General features: G+C 41.3%; 1 protein-coding gene across 2 annotated transcripts in view; it reads right to left on the bottom strand.

The window, feature by feature from the left end:
* The window catches only part of fstl5 (follistatin-like 5), a 279,655-nt gene that overhangs the window by 47,468 nt on the left and 216,276 nt on the right, over nt 1-15,911 (bottom strand). For both annotated transcript variants that reach the window (XM_015951097.3, XM_015951089.3), the window contains one exon: nt 13,942-14,062. In XM_015951097.3, the coding sequence (XP_015806583.1) occupies nt 13,942-14,062 (121 nt within the window). The remainder of the gene's footprint in view (nt 1-13,941; nt 14,063-15,911) is intronic.

Raw genomic sequence — 15,911 nt, 5'->3', positions numbered from 1 at the left:
ATCCCGTTCATTTTGTTTACATTTGTTGCCTGCCAACATGGCGTCTACTCTCTGAGAGTCACGTGACGTCCGGAGCTCTATATGCATCATTAGTACAAGCACCTATAATGTAATCAAATATTCATGAATATCCAGACTTTTCCTGGATGTGCTGCAAAAAGACAAATGTCTGCAGCAATAACGCTAGTCTGTGGTTGGCGTCTGATATACTACTCTGCGTGCTCATAACTGAAGACTGCAGCAAATCCTCTGAAGCATTTAATGTAAAACAGTGAGCATTGGAGGCAGCACAGAGTGAGCTGCCAGTCCATGATTTTGTCGATGTTCGAAAAGGTTTCAAGAATGATACAAAGTTCACTGCCTCTGTGCTTTTCAATGTTTGTGTGACAAATAATATTTGAGTTCTCCTCATTTAATAGTGGAGAACATTAGAAGAAAAGAAAACTTTGTTTAAATAATTCTATATTTATCTCCACACACACACACACACACACACACACACTTTCACATTGCACATACAGGTACAAATAGTGCCAGGTTTCTTTTTATTTGTTGTTTTACATCAGACGCCATCTGTGTGTCTACATTCAAGTGCCCTGTGTGTGCACTCTCTCCAGTGCTTAATTTGAGCCGGATCTTGCTGGAACAAGATCCAGGAACAGTCTCATTTTGAAAGGACCGTTCCGGCACCTGTCTGCTAGGATCCGGCAACTCACGCAACCAACTTGTGCTATACGCAGGGTTCGAATTACGGGTGAGCTAAAGGGATCCCGGCTCACCCCAAAGGATGACAGGCTTCCCTGGAAGCCCTCAGTTTACACACCCAGAGGAGCCCGAAAATGATTCTGGTTCAACTTATATTACATTATCTATGAGGACTCTCCGGGGATTATTTAGAGCTGAGAGGTGCAGGTCTCTGATTGTTGATGTACTCCAGACAGATGCGTCCTGAGCACGGCCAGAGTAACATTCTCAAAGTGTCGCCACCTCAAAAACAAAGTTAACATGCGATCGTTTATGTTGGCTCATTGCCTTTCATGCTTTCTGTCTTTCATTTGTGCCTGATGTGTTTTGCTGCTGCGGAGCGGAGCACATCACCTGTTTTGTCCTCTGGTGATTTCACCTTACCGGTGCAGCCGGCGCGCTGCGCGCACTCCACTATATTTGCAGTCGGTAGATCTTTTTGAACTGCAGTTCAAAGGCAACTCATGAGGTGAATATACAGTATATGAAGCCAGGTAGCAGTTTTTCTTTACGATTGAGAGGAGATGCAGGAAGATAATAAACAGACAGGACAGAAAAATGGTCAAATAAAAACAAGTTAGTTTTGTACCTGGTGGTTGCAACAAACAGACTCCATTGAAAATAATCAGAAATGAGAAACAGAAAATGAAATTATTCTTTCAATGGTTAGAGCAGCAGGGACTCTGAGAGGCTGCAGGCGCATCAGGGAGTTTGCGCCGCTAAGAAGGGGAACAGTAAAGATGCAAAAACTACCGTTGTTGAAAGAAATGTGTGTTAACTTTGAAAATGTGGTCGTAGTGTCTTATACCATACCATACCATACCATTTTATTTATAAAGCGCATTCAACATGGCATTACAACCAGACAAGGCGCTGTACATTAAAAGATTACAGTTAATTAACACGTTCAGAATGACATTTAAAGCATGGTTTATAAGAAAAAATGAAAACAAGAAAATACTAGAACTAACAGTCGTAAAACACTAAAAACACAAAGGAATGTGAAACAACAGGTAAAAACATATGAAAGAACCACAGTAATACAGATGTTAATTATAGTGAATTCTATTGTAGAAAGAATGCAGATGTCGAAAGTGGTCCATGATTATGTATTATATGCAAGGTTGAAGTAGTGAGTTTTCATGCGAGATTTAAAAATGCTAATTGTTGGTGCTTGCCTCACTAGTAGTGGTAATGCATTCCACAGCTTGGGAGCACAGACAGAGAAAGCCCTTTCTCCATGGCTTTTCAGACGTGCGTTTGGAAGAGCTAGGAGGAGCTTATCCTCAGACCTGAGAGCACGAGGCGGATTGTAGTAATGGACGAGTTGACACAGATATGGAGGAGCTTGACTGTTCAGGGATTTATAAGTGAGCAGCATGATTTTGAAATTGATCCTGAGATGAATGGGCAACCAGTGGAGAGATTTTAGAATTGGTGTAATGTGCTGTCTTCTGTCAACTCCAGTCAGGAACCTAGCTGCTGAATTCTGGACTAGCTGAAGTCTAGATTGAGCTGCTTTACTGATGCCGTATAAGCAGGAGTTGGAGTAATCCAGCCGTGAAGTGATGAAAGTGTGGACTACTGATTTGAGAAGACGGACACTCAGGATGTGCTTAAGTTTAGAGATACGCCTGAGGTGGTAAAAACATGATTTAACTGTGTTATTGACCTGAGCATCCATCTTCAGAGCCTGGTCTATTTTAACTCCAAGGTTGGAAATTACAGTGGAGACATTAGGTGAGAGATAGTTGAGGTCAGGTTGATGAGTAGCCGGGATGCTGTGAGGATTAAAAACGATTACTTCTGTTTTGGAGTCATTCAGATGGAGGAAGTTATCAGCAAGCCAAAGCTTAACATTATCGATACAATCAGACAGAACTTGCATTGATTGAGTTGGCTTGAATGAAAAGTAGATCTGACAGTCATCAGCGTAAAGATGGTATGAGACAGCGTGCCTTCTGAAAATGGCTCCTAAGGGCAGTATATAGAGGTTAAATAGTAACGGGCCGAGTATTGAACCTTGTGGGACACCCCAACGGAGTGGTTGTGACTCGGATGAACAGCCATCCAACATGACTCTAGCGGACCTGTTATAAAAGTATGACCTGAACCAATCTAGGGCTGAACCAGAAATGCCAGCCCAAGTCTGAAGTCTGGTGATCAAGATGTTATGATCGATCGTGTCAAATGCTGCTGATAGATCCAAAAGTAGCAGAACCACATGGAAACCTGAATCTAAAGCGAGAAAAATGTCATTAAACACCCGAACATGAGCAGTTTCAGTGCTGTGCTGTTTTCTGAAACCAGACTGAAAAATGTCCATTACCTGATTTTCATTTAGATGTGTCAGCATCTGTTCATACACTATTTTCTCAAGGACCTTAGATAAAAACGGTAATTTGGAAATTGGTCGGAGATTAGAGTAATCAGTGGGGTCGAGACCAGGTTTTTTCAAGATTGGCTGAAGAACGGCGTGTTTAAAGGCAGAAGGAACTTCAGCCAATGTCAAGCTACTATTTAAGATGTCTAGCACATTATGGCTAATGAAAGGAAAAACCTCTTTCAGGAGACGAGGTGGGATAACATCTTCTGGGGAGCCAGACGGTTTCATGGCAGCAACAGTTTTTTCTAGATAGGGCAGAGAGATGGGCTGAAAGCTTTGAAGTTGCACATGAGGGGGAATGACTGAATCAGGAACATGGTTGGTTTGGTGAATCTGAGCTCTGATTACACTAATCTTATTTAAGAAAAACTGCAGGATTTGGTTACACAAGTCAGCAGACGCAGAGGAAAATAGTTTTGTAACTGGTGAAAGCACTGCATTCATAGTTTTATATAACACACCTTGATTATTAGAATTAGCCGTTACGATGCTTGCAAAAAATCGATTTCTTGCGCCTCTGACTGCTCTTTGGTACTGAGACCACGCCTCTCTCATGGATTCAAAGGATACAGTAAGCCTGTCTTTTATCCATTTACGTTCCAGTCTTCTGGCATGTTGTCTCATGGAACGAGTTTGCTCGTTCAGCCATGGGTCAGGTCGGGATGTATTTCGCCTTGATTTTAATGGAGCGACAATATCCAAAGCAGCCAGACAGGATGAATCAAGCGCATGAAGTAATCCCTCAACAACAGTAAATTCATCAGTAGATTGAAATGGAGCTGAATTCAAAGCAAGAATAGCAGCAAAATGTGCAGCAGTATTGGGTCTGATTGTTCGAGAGAAGCTGGGACGGAAACACTCAACACGAGAGGCAGAGTCTAAGTTCATATTAAACACAACTGGTGAGTGATCAGAAAAAGTTGCAGGTAGAATGCCAAGATCACTAATTTGCAGCCCATGACAAAAAATCAGGTCTAGTGTGTGTGTATGACCATGAGTGGGTCCATTAACAAGTTGGGACATGCTAAATGAGTCAATAAGATCTAAGAAATCCTTTACCAAAGGTTTGTCAGGACAGCAGACATGAATATTAAAATCACCCAGCAAGAGTATTTTTCCATATCTGCAGGAGACGTCTGCCAGGAAGTTTGCAAATTCATTAAGAAAATCCTTGTTATAGGGTGGTGGACGGTAAATGAGTGCACATAACAATGGAGGGGAACGTCCCAATTCAAACAAACTTAATTCAAAAGACAATGGAGTTGATTGATGGGTAATCGGTGTGCAGACAAGATCTGATTTGAATATAGTCAATAGACCTCCGCCCCGGCGCTGTGCTCTTGGAATGTTAATGAAGGAGCATCCAGGAGGTAACATTTCAACAATAGCAGCTGAATCTCCAGGGGTTAACCATGATTCAGTGGCGCATAGAACAGACAAGCTATTGTTCAGGAAGAATTCCTTCAGAATAAAAGTTTTATTTCCAACCGATCTGGCATTGATCAGTGCAAAGCGAGTCGACTGCTTTCCCGATGGAAGAGAAAGTCCGGCTCCATCAAATCTTGCAATATACTGTAGGTTGGCCAGATTTATTCCCCGCTGATAGTGCCGTCCAAAACGAGAGCGGCGAAAACGAGAGCGGGAGGGCAACCCGGTGGAACCCATAGAAACAACAGGCACCAAGCACCCACCTCGAGCATCAGGGGAACTCCGAAAGCACCGCTCCTTTCCCCATACGCAGTAATCTGATGTGATTAGGCGATCTCCACATCTCCCCCGATTGTGTGCCGCAAGCTGGTCAGCAGCGGTCGGCCGCCGGATCATCCTCGGTTCCGAAGCACGCATACAGCGCTTGGCTCCGTGAGCTCCCAGCTGGAGAATCATCCCCACATCCCACGCACTCGCGCAGCTCTCAGCTCCGTGAGCTCCCAACTGGCCGGTCATCCACACCTCAGACACATCCATGTAACATTCAGCTCCATGTCCTCCCGGTAGCAGCGAGATCAGCTCGACTCGATTGAGATGCCGATGGATCCGGGACATCACAGTCACGGAGCAGCGCTCCGATATGGCTTCGCCACGCCGGATCCTTCGGAGCTGAACAAAGAAGCCGCCTCGTTTCCCCCGCTTCTTTTTCCACGGTCTCCGGGGCAGCGGCAAACCGACGGGCAGCACAAGCCCGGAAGCTGGGCTAACGTCAGTCTCCAGCGGCGGTGGGAAAGCGTGGAGCAACACAGGCTCTGCAGCTGGGTTCGCGTCAGTCTCCAGCGGCGGTGGAAAAAGGTGTCCCGCATTAGAGTTCTGAAAATCATCCATTCTAGAGCGGATCGAGAGCAGGAAGTCCCGATCATACACCAGCAGAGAATCGGCACTGCATATGGAAAAAATACAAGAATACAATAGAAAAACAAAAAAGGTTGGGAGCTGAGCAGACACGCAGCCGGTCATGGGCGCCATCTTGGTCTTATGAAAATGTGTGTCTTATGTAATGCATAACTCCCAACACTATCTCCCAACACTATGTGTGAAACCAGTCTTTGATGGAAAAAAAGTTGCCTTAGACAGTTTAGCAGGAACAAATGGACCATCGATTCCATGAGTGTGCACGGGTTTGATCTCTGGGTGCAAATCAGCACTGTGTTTACTCAGGCAGCAGTAGAACATGTAAGTCAGACATTTTTTTCTTTCGTTTTCGGTTTTTCTCAACTGAAAACTCCATTCAGACAAGATATAAGATAAGTCACATTCTGATGTGTTTCTGAGAGCATCAGGAGAGCCACAGCCAGGAGAATGTGACACGGCAGGGTTGACAGCTCCATCATACAGCTCCCCAGCCAGTCGTCAATCACTCAGCAAGGCTCCCGTCTGCTTTGGTGCTTTAGATGATGAGCAGGGATGCACACAAACATCGTGGCAGGAGACCACTTCACCATCACACAACCGGGAGAGTCTCAACTAGCCCAGGAAGACTTGTTACAGCACTTCAGTCAAATTAAACCTGTGGCTGTGGATGAAATATTTAATAAAAAAAGCACCTGAAATAACCAGGTTGTAAGATTATATTGGCATCAATAACACAAAAGCATGTGACAATTTTACATGGCTATACCGCTGATATTCACCCACACTCACACACTGTGACAAATAAGCACATCATATGACACATGCCTCTTCGCTGTGATTGCTCAGAGATGACTGAGTATCCCAACCTGGATCCAGTGCATTACATACATGCCGCATATCTGGTGGAAAAGTACCTTCTAGTATGGAAAAGTAAAAAGAACAAAATAACTGGGGAATTGTATAAAAGGTGTGGGACAAGAATTCTAAAAAGCGTAATGGAACCTCGGAGAATACTGAACTCTCCCCCCCCCTCCCCCCCTCCCCCCCCCCCGTTTATCCTCCTAAAAAAGCTTGTGTCTGGGTTTCTGCTCTTAATACTTTCTGATTTACTTCTCCCCACCAGGAATTTGCATAATAAAATTTCAGTTTGATCCACAGAGACATTGTGACATAAAAAGCAGAGCAAAAACAATTTAACGGCAGGATTTCTTTGCTTTATTTTTTCAGCAAAGACATAGCTCTAGGTAGGATGTATTTAACTGTTGTTTGACTTAAATAAATTAAAGGATGGTCCAAGTTAATTACATAAATGTGAAATGTACACATTTATAACATCATTTAGGGTAATTGTTTATTGGCTGTCCTTTTTCACTGGTATAGATTAGGACAAATTTAACAGTCTTGTGACTTCCCCATGTTAAACCTGATAAATGTTATTTGTTTAAACTGTTTAAAATTGTTCCTTATGTTTCATCACAGGCAGCTGCATGTAAACACTGTAAATATATCATTTAAACAAATTGTGTAGTGCTGTTTCTTCTTCACAGCTCATTCTGAGTACTGACTACTGAGATCTAGCAGCTCATGCCTCCAAACGACTCTCTCTAGCGTCTGCTGTTATCAGTTCCTCTAACATGACCCTAACTTTCACAGAAAGCAACCTTCCTCTAACCCCGACTCGACACAGCAGATCTACAAATCTGTGCACTTTGTCTGAGCTGATTCTCAGCACCTACATACTGCTCAGATTAAGCTTCTATACCTGTGGGTATTCCTCTGGCTTTGCCTAAAAAAACAACCTCCAGCTTGGGGCTGCAGGTATCCCCACGTCGACCAACTCTGCAAAGAGAGACAACCCCACTTTAATCAAGGACTTTGGTTCCAGAGTTTGAACAGTTTATGGAGGTAAGCTCTCATTAATCTGCCTCCACCTTTACCTCTGGCCCTCCCTAACTAGTTTTATGACATATCAGGCCAGCAGGATTATTTTAAAGCAAGGGATGAGCACTCAAGAGCCCCATCTCTATCTGCCACCCACAGCTAACCTTCAAGTTGACACACACCCTACAAAAACCTTAAAATCCCCCAACGACACCACCAGGGGAAAAAAACTTTGTGAAAGGTTTTTATCAAATTACTTTTGGATACACTACTATGAATAGCAATGCATCCGATGTTCCAAGGCACTCTGCGTTCAAAATGTCTTCAATATACCACCAAATAACTGAAACAGCATGACGAACACTCCGTATACTTACTCTGAATACAGGGAATTATGAAAAAAAAAAGCAGGAGAGGTTGGTGCATTGTTAATTTTAAAAGCAGCTTCTATTAATACATTCCAAACTGATTTGTTTTCTGTTAAAGTGGCTCTGAATGTGGACAAACTTTGCAGTAACAAATGAGATACAACTTTATTGATTCCTGTGGGTAAAGTAGGGTCACTGCAACACAAAGCCTAAAATGTACAAATAACCACAGCCACACTCCAAGCATGAAAAAAACAAACCTGTCCATCTATTTTCTTTTGGCATTTAGCTTCAAGAGTTATGTGCCTAAAACAACGTTTCTGTTTGTGACATCACAAAGGGCAAATTTGCATTGAGCCCCCCCCCCCCCCCCCATTTTTCTAGGCTGGGTGACTCTGAATCCCTCTAGGATATCTGAGGTACTCAGCTTATAACAGCCTGAGTGGGGATGGGTGGGACTGGCCAGCTCCAGCCAGTTTTGTTAAAGTGACGGCATGAAACGGCTCTTTATGGAAGGTACTGAATTTGTCAACAATACAACTGCTGAAATCACTATGTGGCAGGTAGTTTGTGCAAAGGAATTCATGTTTGGCATAAATCTTAGAACTTTTTTATTTTAGAAAAGTCCTAATAGGTCTCCTTTATAATGCTGCTTGAATATAGGGCTCCATTATCTCCTTTATTATAAGAAGGGCAACAGCCTGGATGCAGATAATCAATGAAACATATGAATATACAAAATGCAATAATAAAATGATCACTACAGTCTTTCAAGCTGCAAATGCAAACCATGTCATATTTTTGGGGTTGTATGGTGACTGACAGAATTCTGAATCCATCTCATTTCAGCTGCTTCCTAATTGAGTTATATAAAATCTCAGCATGGCAGGGCGAATGCAGGTCCTCTGAGACTTTACCCACATTAAGAATTTGAAACTGAGCCTTCAGTGAAAAGGTCATGAGGAAAGTTACAGTATTAATTACAACCAAAAGTTATTAGTCTCATGAGAATCACCCCATCTCCATATACACAATGAGGTCCTTATATCAGTGCAATTAACCTCGCAATAATCTTTCAGATGAATGATAATGAACCAACTGTCTGTCAAATGTAATTGAGCTTCTTTCACTGACTACACATAGTACTTTATTTACATCCAGCTCACTCGGATTGGTGTGTTTCAGTCTCATTTACTCAAGCCCTCTCGCATCCATTTGTTTCACAATTATCACAACTTACCATAGCAACCCCAACAAAAATAAGATTAGATAAAAAGGATGTAAAACTTGTAATATCCATCTGTAACAAATTAGGTTACTCTGTGTGTGTGTGTGTGTGTGTGTGTGTGTGCGTGTGCGTGTGTGTGTGTGTGTGCGTGTGTGTGTGTGTGTGTGTGTGTGTGTGTTTGTTTTTTCTTTTGCATCTAATTTTGTAAAAGTCCAGAAATGAATATAAATAAGTATGAAAAGATATGAGGTTTCCGTTTTTAAATTCCTACACTCTGAGGGAAAACAAAAATGGGTAAGTCAAAATATTTAACTGTGGGCCTACAAACAATAAACTGAGTCATGAAAAGGTCCACAGAAATGAAAGGAACTTTTAAAATCATATAAATGCATGTTGTTTTCACAAATTACTTCTATTACATTCTCTTTAAAATTATCTTATTAATTCCACATTTATTAATATTCCATTACTTATTATTCCTGTAGGGGTATGGGGAGCTGCTATCTGTCTCAAGCAATTACTGAGTGAGAGGCAGGAGCTATAGTATAGTGTAGTAATGGAGCGAGCTCTGAAACTGAATTAGAACAGTCCTATCTAGCCCTGCATCCTGTAAAAACAGACAAAAACAATAAAAGAATGATAATTAACATTCAAAGTGATCATTTGCATGTTTGCATCATTCAGCCAGTAACAGTCAATCACATTTTGTGTGACTTTTTTTTTTTTGGGGTGTGTAGCAATAAATATAGATTTATATCTATATTTATCAAATGTGGTGTGGATTTAGCTTGTTTAGTCATTTATAATCTCATATTAATTAATTGGGGCACCACCACGTCTTTGCTAGTGTGAACTTGGAACACTTGAATTGATATTCAGATTTGTTCAATGTAATCAGTCTCAACTTTAACACCACAAATTAACTTAAAGGATGAATTCTTACCAGAATGCACCGACTATTGTCGAGATCGCTAGAAATGATCAGGCGTTATTTACGTTTGTGAGTTTATTACAAACATCAGTTAATACATTTGACAAATGGATCAAACATAATTTATTTTTTCATGCATGGAATTAAGAAACTAGTTAAACCAAAGCTTTATGGCAGTGATATGAAATAAAAGATCTGTAATAAAAGTGGACATTTGGTGACACACAAGATTATAGTATAATTGGAAATAATTTCTAAAGGAGAACAAGTGAATTTTCTTGTGTTTATGGGAAGTGTGTGTGTGCGTGTGTGTGTGTGTGCGCACGTGCGTGTGTCTGTGTGTAAGTAAATAAGAATTTGTTGCAGCAGATAAAGAAGGATAAATCTTGAGAGCTAACGTGAATTTGGATCGAAATAAAACACGCCATAAAATTTGATAATCTGAATTCACTAATCGGGTTTACCAGAAAAGTCAGCCAAATGAAATGATGCAGAGACCTGTTTTCCTTGTCGCCAGAGGGTAGCCAAAGACCTGAAGCAGCCTTTGAGGTCCTTACTCATGTGTGAAGAGGCTTCTTGGACAAGGAGATATTAGTTTTAACTCTTAATGTGAAAACTCGACCGCACCAAGCCGACTTCCGGTTTGACGTAGAAGGTCAAAAACAAACAAACGGAGTTGCCGCGGCGTTCTACTGTCCTTTTGGAAGCGCTAATGACTTGGGAACTTTGAGAGCGAAGTCGTTGCTAGGCGAGATGGAAAAGCCCAGCAGAGTTTTGTGCTTAAGGCGTCCTTTGTTCTTTTCTCCGTCGTCACGAGGTTTGAACTCTGGCCTTTATAACCTTTCTTGGTAACGCCCACATTTCACTCATTAACCATGGCTCTTTCAAATAGCTCAATCTTTCCAACGGTGAAAAGTTCATATCACAATTTACCAAACTTATCCAGGTGAGGCATCAAAAGTATTACTTTAAACAGGAAAGAACTAAATTCATGTCTTAAAACTGGACAGTTTTACCATTGGCATGAATTTTAACTAGAGACACAAAAATGGCAGATGTTTAACATGAAAGAGGAACACAAACAAGTGTTTAGGTTTATAACTGATAAGAGTTTAAACATTTACTTTGAACACCTCAATTTTTTTAATGGTAACCAACCTAAAACACCCTCTTTATAAAGACTCAAGTCTGAAGCTTCCAGAAGGACCTCAGAGAAGTTTTTCAACTACCCCCATTTTGAGTAAGGGTCAGTCTTGACGGGTTGATGTAAAACAGACCAGTTTCTTATATTGTCCAGCTTCTCCAACTGGTATAGAAGAAAACCCCAGTCAAATTGGTGCAATTTACGACCCTGGGAGAGAATCGTAGGAGTTACCCAGAATGCTGAAAAGCTGCAGGCCAGTTTTACGTTTTCCCATTTTGCTGCTAAGTGTGAGAGAAAGAAAAGCTTTGTGTGAAAATGGTTATGTTCTTCTTCGTGTGAATCCAACAAAAGTTAATCTGAGAATATGAAATGTGGATTTCCCCTACAGGTGACTTAGGCTGAAAAGTTTGGGAAACACTAATAAATAAGAATAAGATTTCTGTTTCTTGTAAAGCAACTTTCAAGATAAAAATTTGTTACTGAATTAAAATAAAAATGAAAAAAATTATTCCAACAATGACAAGTTACAAGCCACACTCTTTGGATTACATCCCAATTTAGGAAGACATTATAAATGACTCAAGACCGTTCCATTAAATAACTTTGAAGGGAAACTCTGAATCTTTTTTAGATTAGTAAACAGTCTCTGCTACATCACATAGCTCTGACACAAACTCTTCAATAAGTTTTAATGTAAAGTCAGAACCAGTGGCGGCTGGTGAAAAATATTTTGGTGGGGCTGTGCTATTTTTTATTTTTAAACAAACTTGTGCTTTCTGAGCTTTGTGCACAACTTCACTATTTCCTGAATTAAGCACAGCTCTTTTATTTCCTGTCTTACATCATTGGACAAACTGATTAATCCAGGTGTGTCTGACTATTGGCACGCTGCCTTGCGGACCAAGGTTGAAAAATACTGCATTAAATTGCACATAAAATAACATGACCATAAATGGTAAATAGGCAATGCAAGAGGCAAGTAACAAAAACATTTTGTTTAATTTCAACATTTGAGTGAACACGAAAAATTATGAGCAGGTCACTGTTACAGTAATGGAAGTAAACACCACTTAGACAAAATGCCAGAAATTTACACTGTTAAAATATTTCTGGAGTGTTGTGCCAAGGTCAGCTTTATACAAAGATCAAGTGGATGCATTTGTGTGTGTGTGATACCTCATTTGTACAGAAATTTTGCCCTTCTGTCCTTCTGAGTGTGCCCCTCGTCGAGCTGCATGGCAATGTTAGCTCTGCCTAGCATTGCTAGCTTCACCGTGTTGTCCATGTGTGCCCGGGATGACTCGTGTTTCTTCACCTTCTCAGAAAAATGTTTCATGTCTGTAACTCCTGACTCAATCCATGCCTTGTCTGTCCCAGCCGTTTTGAATAACAAACACGGAAAGCAAAATAACGCATTAGCGTGATTGCATCCAGCTAGCCAAGCCTTCCTGGTGTACCAATTTCGGGAGAAGCCTCGTGTGTACAGTTTACCTCTCTCCTTGTCCTGCTGGCTTATCTTTACGTCGGGCTGATCTGGTCCAAGCTCTTTGACATTAAGTTTTTCCACCATAGTTCTCCTCTCGAACGGATACTGGAGAAGAGATCGAACTGAATTCATTGGCTGCTGAGATCCGGTATCCATGCTGGTTGTAGACTCACTGGCATCCATCAGGTCTATTACATCTGCATCACGACTCACGACCAAAAACGTGCTGGAGTAGTCGAGACTCTCCGAGTTCTACCGAACACCAACGAAAGCCTTTGGCGGTAGCTCTATCGCCCATCATGCTTTTGAAACAACGCTGACGCTGATTGGATACATTCCCATTCCTACCATTTGATTTTCTTGTCAGCAATTGGTCGGCTGGTTCCGTGCTGTTTGGGCGATTCAAAAACAGCCTACAGCCTCTCTGTCGCCTCCACCGCTCGGCAGAGAGCTTCTCATCAATATAGATATATAAATATATGATTTGTTTTTGTTACAAAACACACAATTAACTTAGAATATGTGATTATTGTTAATTTTATTTATTTTTTTTTAAATAAAAATTAAAAACACTGGGGAAAACTGGGAGGGCGGCGCCCTATCACCCTCTACTGGCCAGCCGCCACTGGTCAGAACTCATTCAGGATATACCTCCACCCATGAGCAGTGATAAATGATAAATGACCCACACTTGTATAGCGCCTCTCAGAGTAAGGACTCCAAAGCGCTTTACACAACAGTGTATCATTCATCCATTCACACATGCTCACATCAGTTTGGAGATATTTCTTAAGTGATAAAAACAGTTTTGGACCAATGTTTTTGAGTAGCCTTCAAGACACATTGGTCAAAAACAACACCCAAATCCCTTAAGTTCATCTTGATGGCAGAGGATAAATGACCAAGTTTTTGACTAATCAGGGGAACCATGCTCTCAGGGGCAATGATCAGACATTCAGTCTTTTCAGCATTTAACTGGAGGAAATTATCTTCTAGCCAGCTGGAGATGGTCTTCTCAAGCTTCAAACTGTATTTTTTTTATTTCTATATACTCTCAAAAATAAATATCTGCCTCTTCAGTTGTTAAAATGCCCACAGAGCTGTTTTTAACTGCATCCAGCTGCTGCTGGTGGTGAGCGGGCAGCACGCTATAGAGCTGAAGCTCAATAACCTCTACATTTCCAAGGTGAGTTGCATTTGTGAGTGATGATTCACAGTTGAGTCATTTTGTTTTCCAGCTGCTTTGACAGCCATTTCTTCCTAGTGCGACCCTACCGTGATAATACCTCTTAGTTGAACATGAGCTACGATGGCACAGGCCAAAGAGTAAATTTCACAGAGATATTGCTTATACAACAGTGACTTGGGAAGTACAGTAGCAAGTGGCAGAATTATTTAGGCAGAAAGTGTGACAGGAGTGAGTTGTCTACCGTTCACTTGGAGAATGTGGGTCTGGAAGAGTTTGTCATATCCATCAGCATGGCAGGTGTAGTTGCCCATGTGGGTGGTGGTCACCTTAGTGATGTACAGTGAGCCGTTGTCTCCAAAATCCTAGCAGATGAACAAGGAAAGAGAGAAAGAAAGACAACCTTAAAATGAGGGAGAGAAAAACAGAACCCCAAAGCATTGGTTACGCGTGGAGACTTGAAAAGAGTGTTTTAATGGACATGCAACAAGCCTACAGAGCACAGATGGGAGTCTGGAAATAAAAGGAAATGAAAACTATTCCAGCTGTCAGCAAAGGCACGTCATGAAACAAACCTCCATCAATCTATGGTGCAAGTTGAAGCTGTTTTGTCTCACAACAAAACAAGAAAATAACCATCAAAGTCACAGAAAAACATTGCTTGTTGAAATGTCATTTTCCAATTAAAGGGAAGTGGTCTGACAGTGTAGTTCAAACTGATTAGTGAGGAGATGACTGCTTTAAACACAAAACCTGGGAATCAAGGTCTGCAGACATTATCTAATTCACAAAGGGACAAAAGATAATTGCTACCCCTTAATTAGCAACCACCTACCTCAAATAAAACAACTCTATGGTTGCCTAAATTCCATAAAACATTAAGATTCATTCATGACCATGTAAAGACAAATAAACAAGATGAACGTATGCCATGCTGTGATTATTCTGTGAAAACACACACGCATACACATGCACACACACACTCGCACAAGGTGCTGGACAAAGAAGAGCAAACAGAATAATAAATTGTTCAGGCTGCAGTAAAATCAGAAGCCCCCAAAGCTAATGAGCCTGGTGATGGTCACACTCCTGCTGGTAGTGAACAGCTGTTACCTTGCATAGACAACACTCCCATAAAAAGTTCTCAGCAGAACACATGGTAGGCAATCTTTCTGTTTTTTTAAGGTCACCGTGCATCATTTAACATACCAACTTATCTGTTTGCACAACTTCGTGATTTATTTTTGTGCCAAATAACTCATTTTCAAAATGAGTAAAAAAACATTTATAGAACAAAGGTATAGGTAGTTTAATAGGCATTTTGCTTCTATTTAAAGCCGTTTTAAATGTGATTATTTTTGGTTACATTAAAGATGATGAATGGATTACACTTTAATTAAAAAGGTGATTGCAACAGTAAGCCAAACATTAAATGTTAATAAGAAAAAGTATGTAATCATCTCTAAATTAGCACATTCTGTTCTTTCTAAATTCTAATTGGTAGTGGTTTAGTAAACTATTTGGAATTAGTTATCCAGATTTACCCTTGGTAGCAGTTGGCTTTCTCTGCTTATGGGTCATGAGGGCAGCACTTCTGTCAGCTCCTCTGTTGGGATATTGGGACGTTGTTGTTCTGTTTCAGCCTCAGGGTCTCTTGAGGGAAGACCAGAACACCTCTCTCAGACTTCCATGGAGCATCCTAACCACGCCGCTCAAACGGCCTCAATTGACCCCCATCGACGTGGAAGAGAAGCAGCTGAAAACTGAGTCTTCAGCACCTTTTCTAAAGCTCAGTCCATTGGGTCAAACTCAGCTGCTTTGCTTTCCTGTTACTGCTCAGTTCTTGGCCACAGGTTGAGGTAGAAATGTAGTTTGATGGGTAATTTTGGCATACCTGCCTCTTCACTCAAAGAGACTGGTTCTACGTTCAAAGACTCTGCCACAAACATCCTCTCATTCTCCCTTTACCTCCATCTCATGACTAAAACCTTTATATAGTTGAACTCCTCCTCTTGATGCAGGACCTCTGACCTGACAAGCAGTGAGCAATCCATACTTTTCCAGTAGAAAACCAACCACACTCAGCAGCAGACCTCCTCAGTAAGGGGTTCAATGAGGCTGTGAGGAACACATCAATAGCCAAAAGCGGAAATGAGATCCTTCCACCCAAAAACTCAACACATGGCTGCACCCTGAGATTCTGTCCGTAACATT

The sequence above is a fragment of the Nothobranchius furzeri genome, chromosome 1 (genome assembly GCF_043380555.1).
Source record: "Nothobranchius furzeri strain GRZ-AD chromosome 1, NfurGRZ-RIMD1, whole genome shotgun sequence".
Taxonomy (NCBI): Eukaryota; Metazoa; Chordata; class Actinopteri; order Cyprinodontiformes; family Nothobranchiidae; genus Nothobranchius; species Nothobranchius furzeri.
Note: the sequence above shows the minus strand (reverse complement) of the source record. Positions and strands in the feature narration are given on the sequence as shown.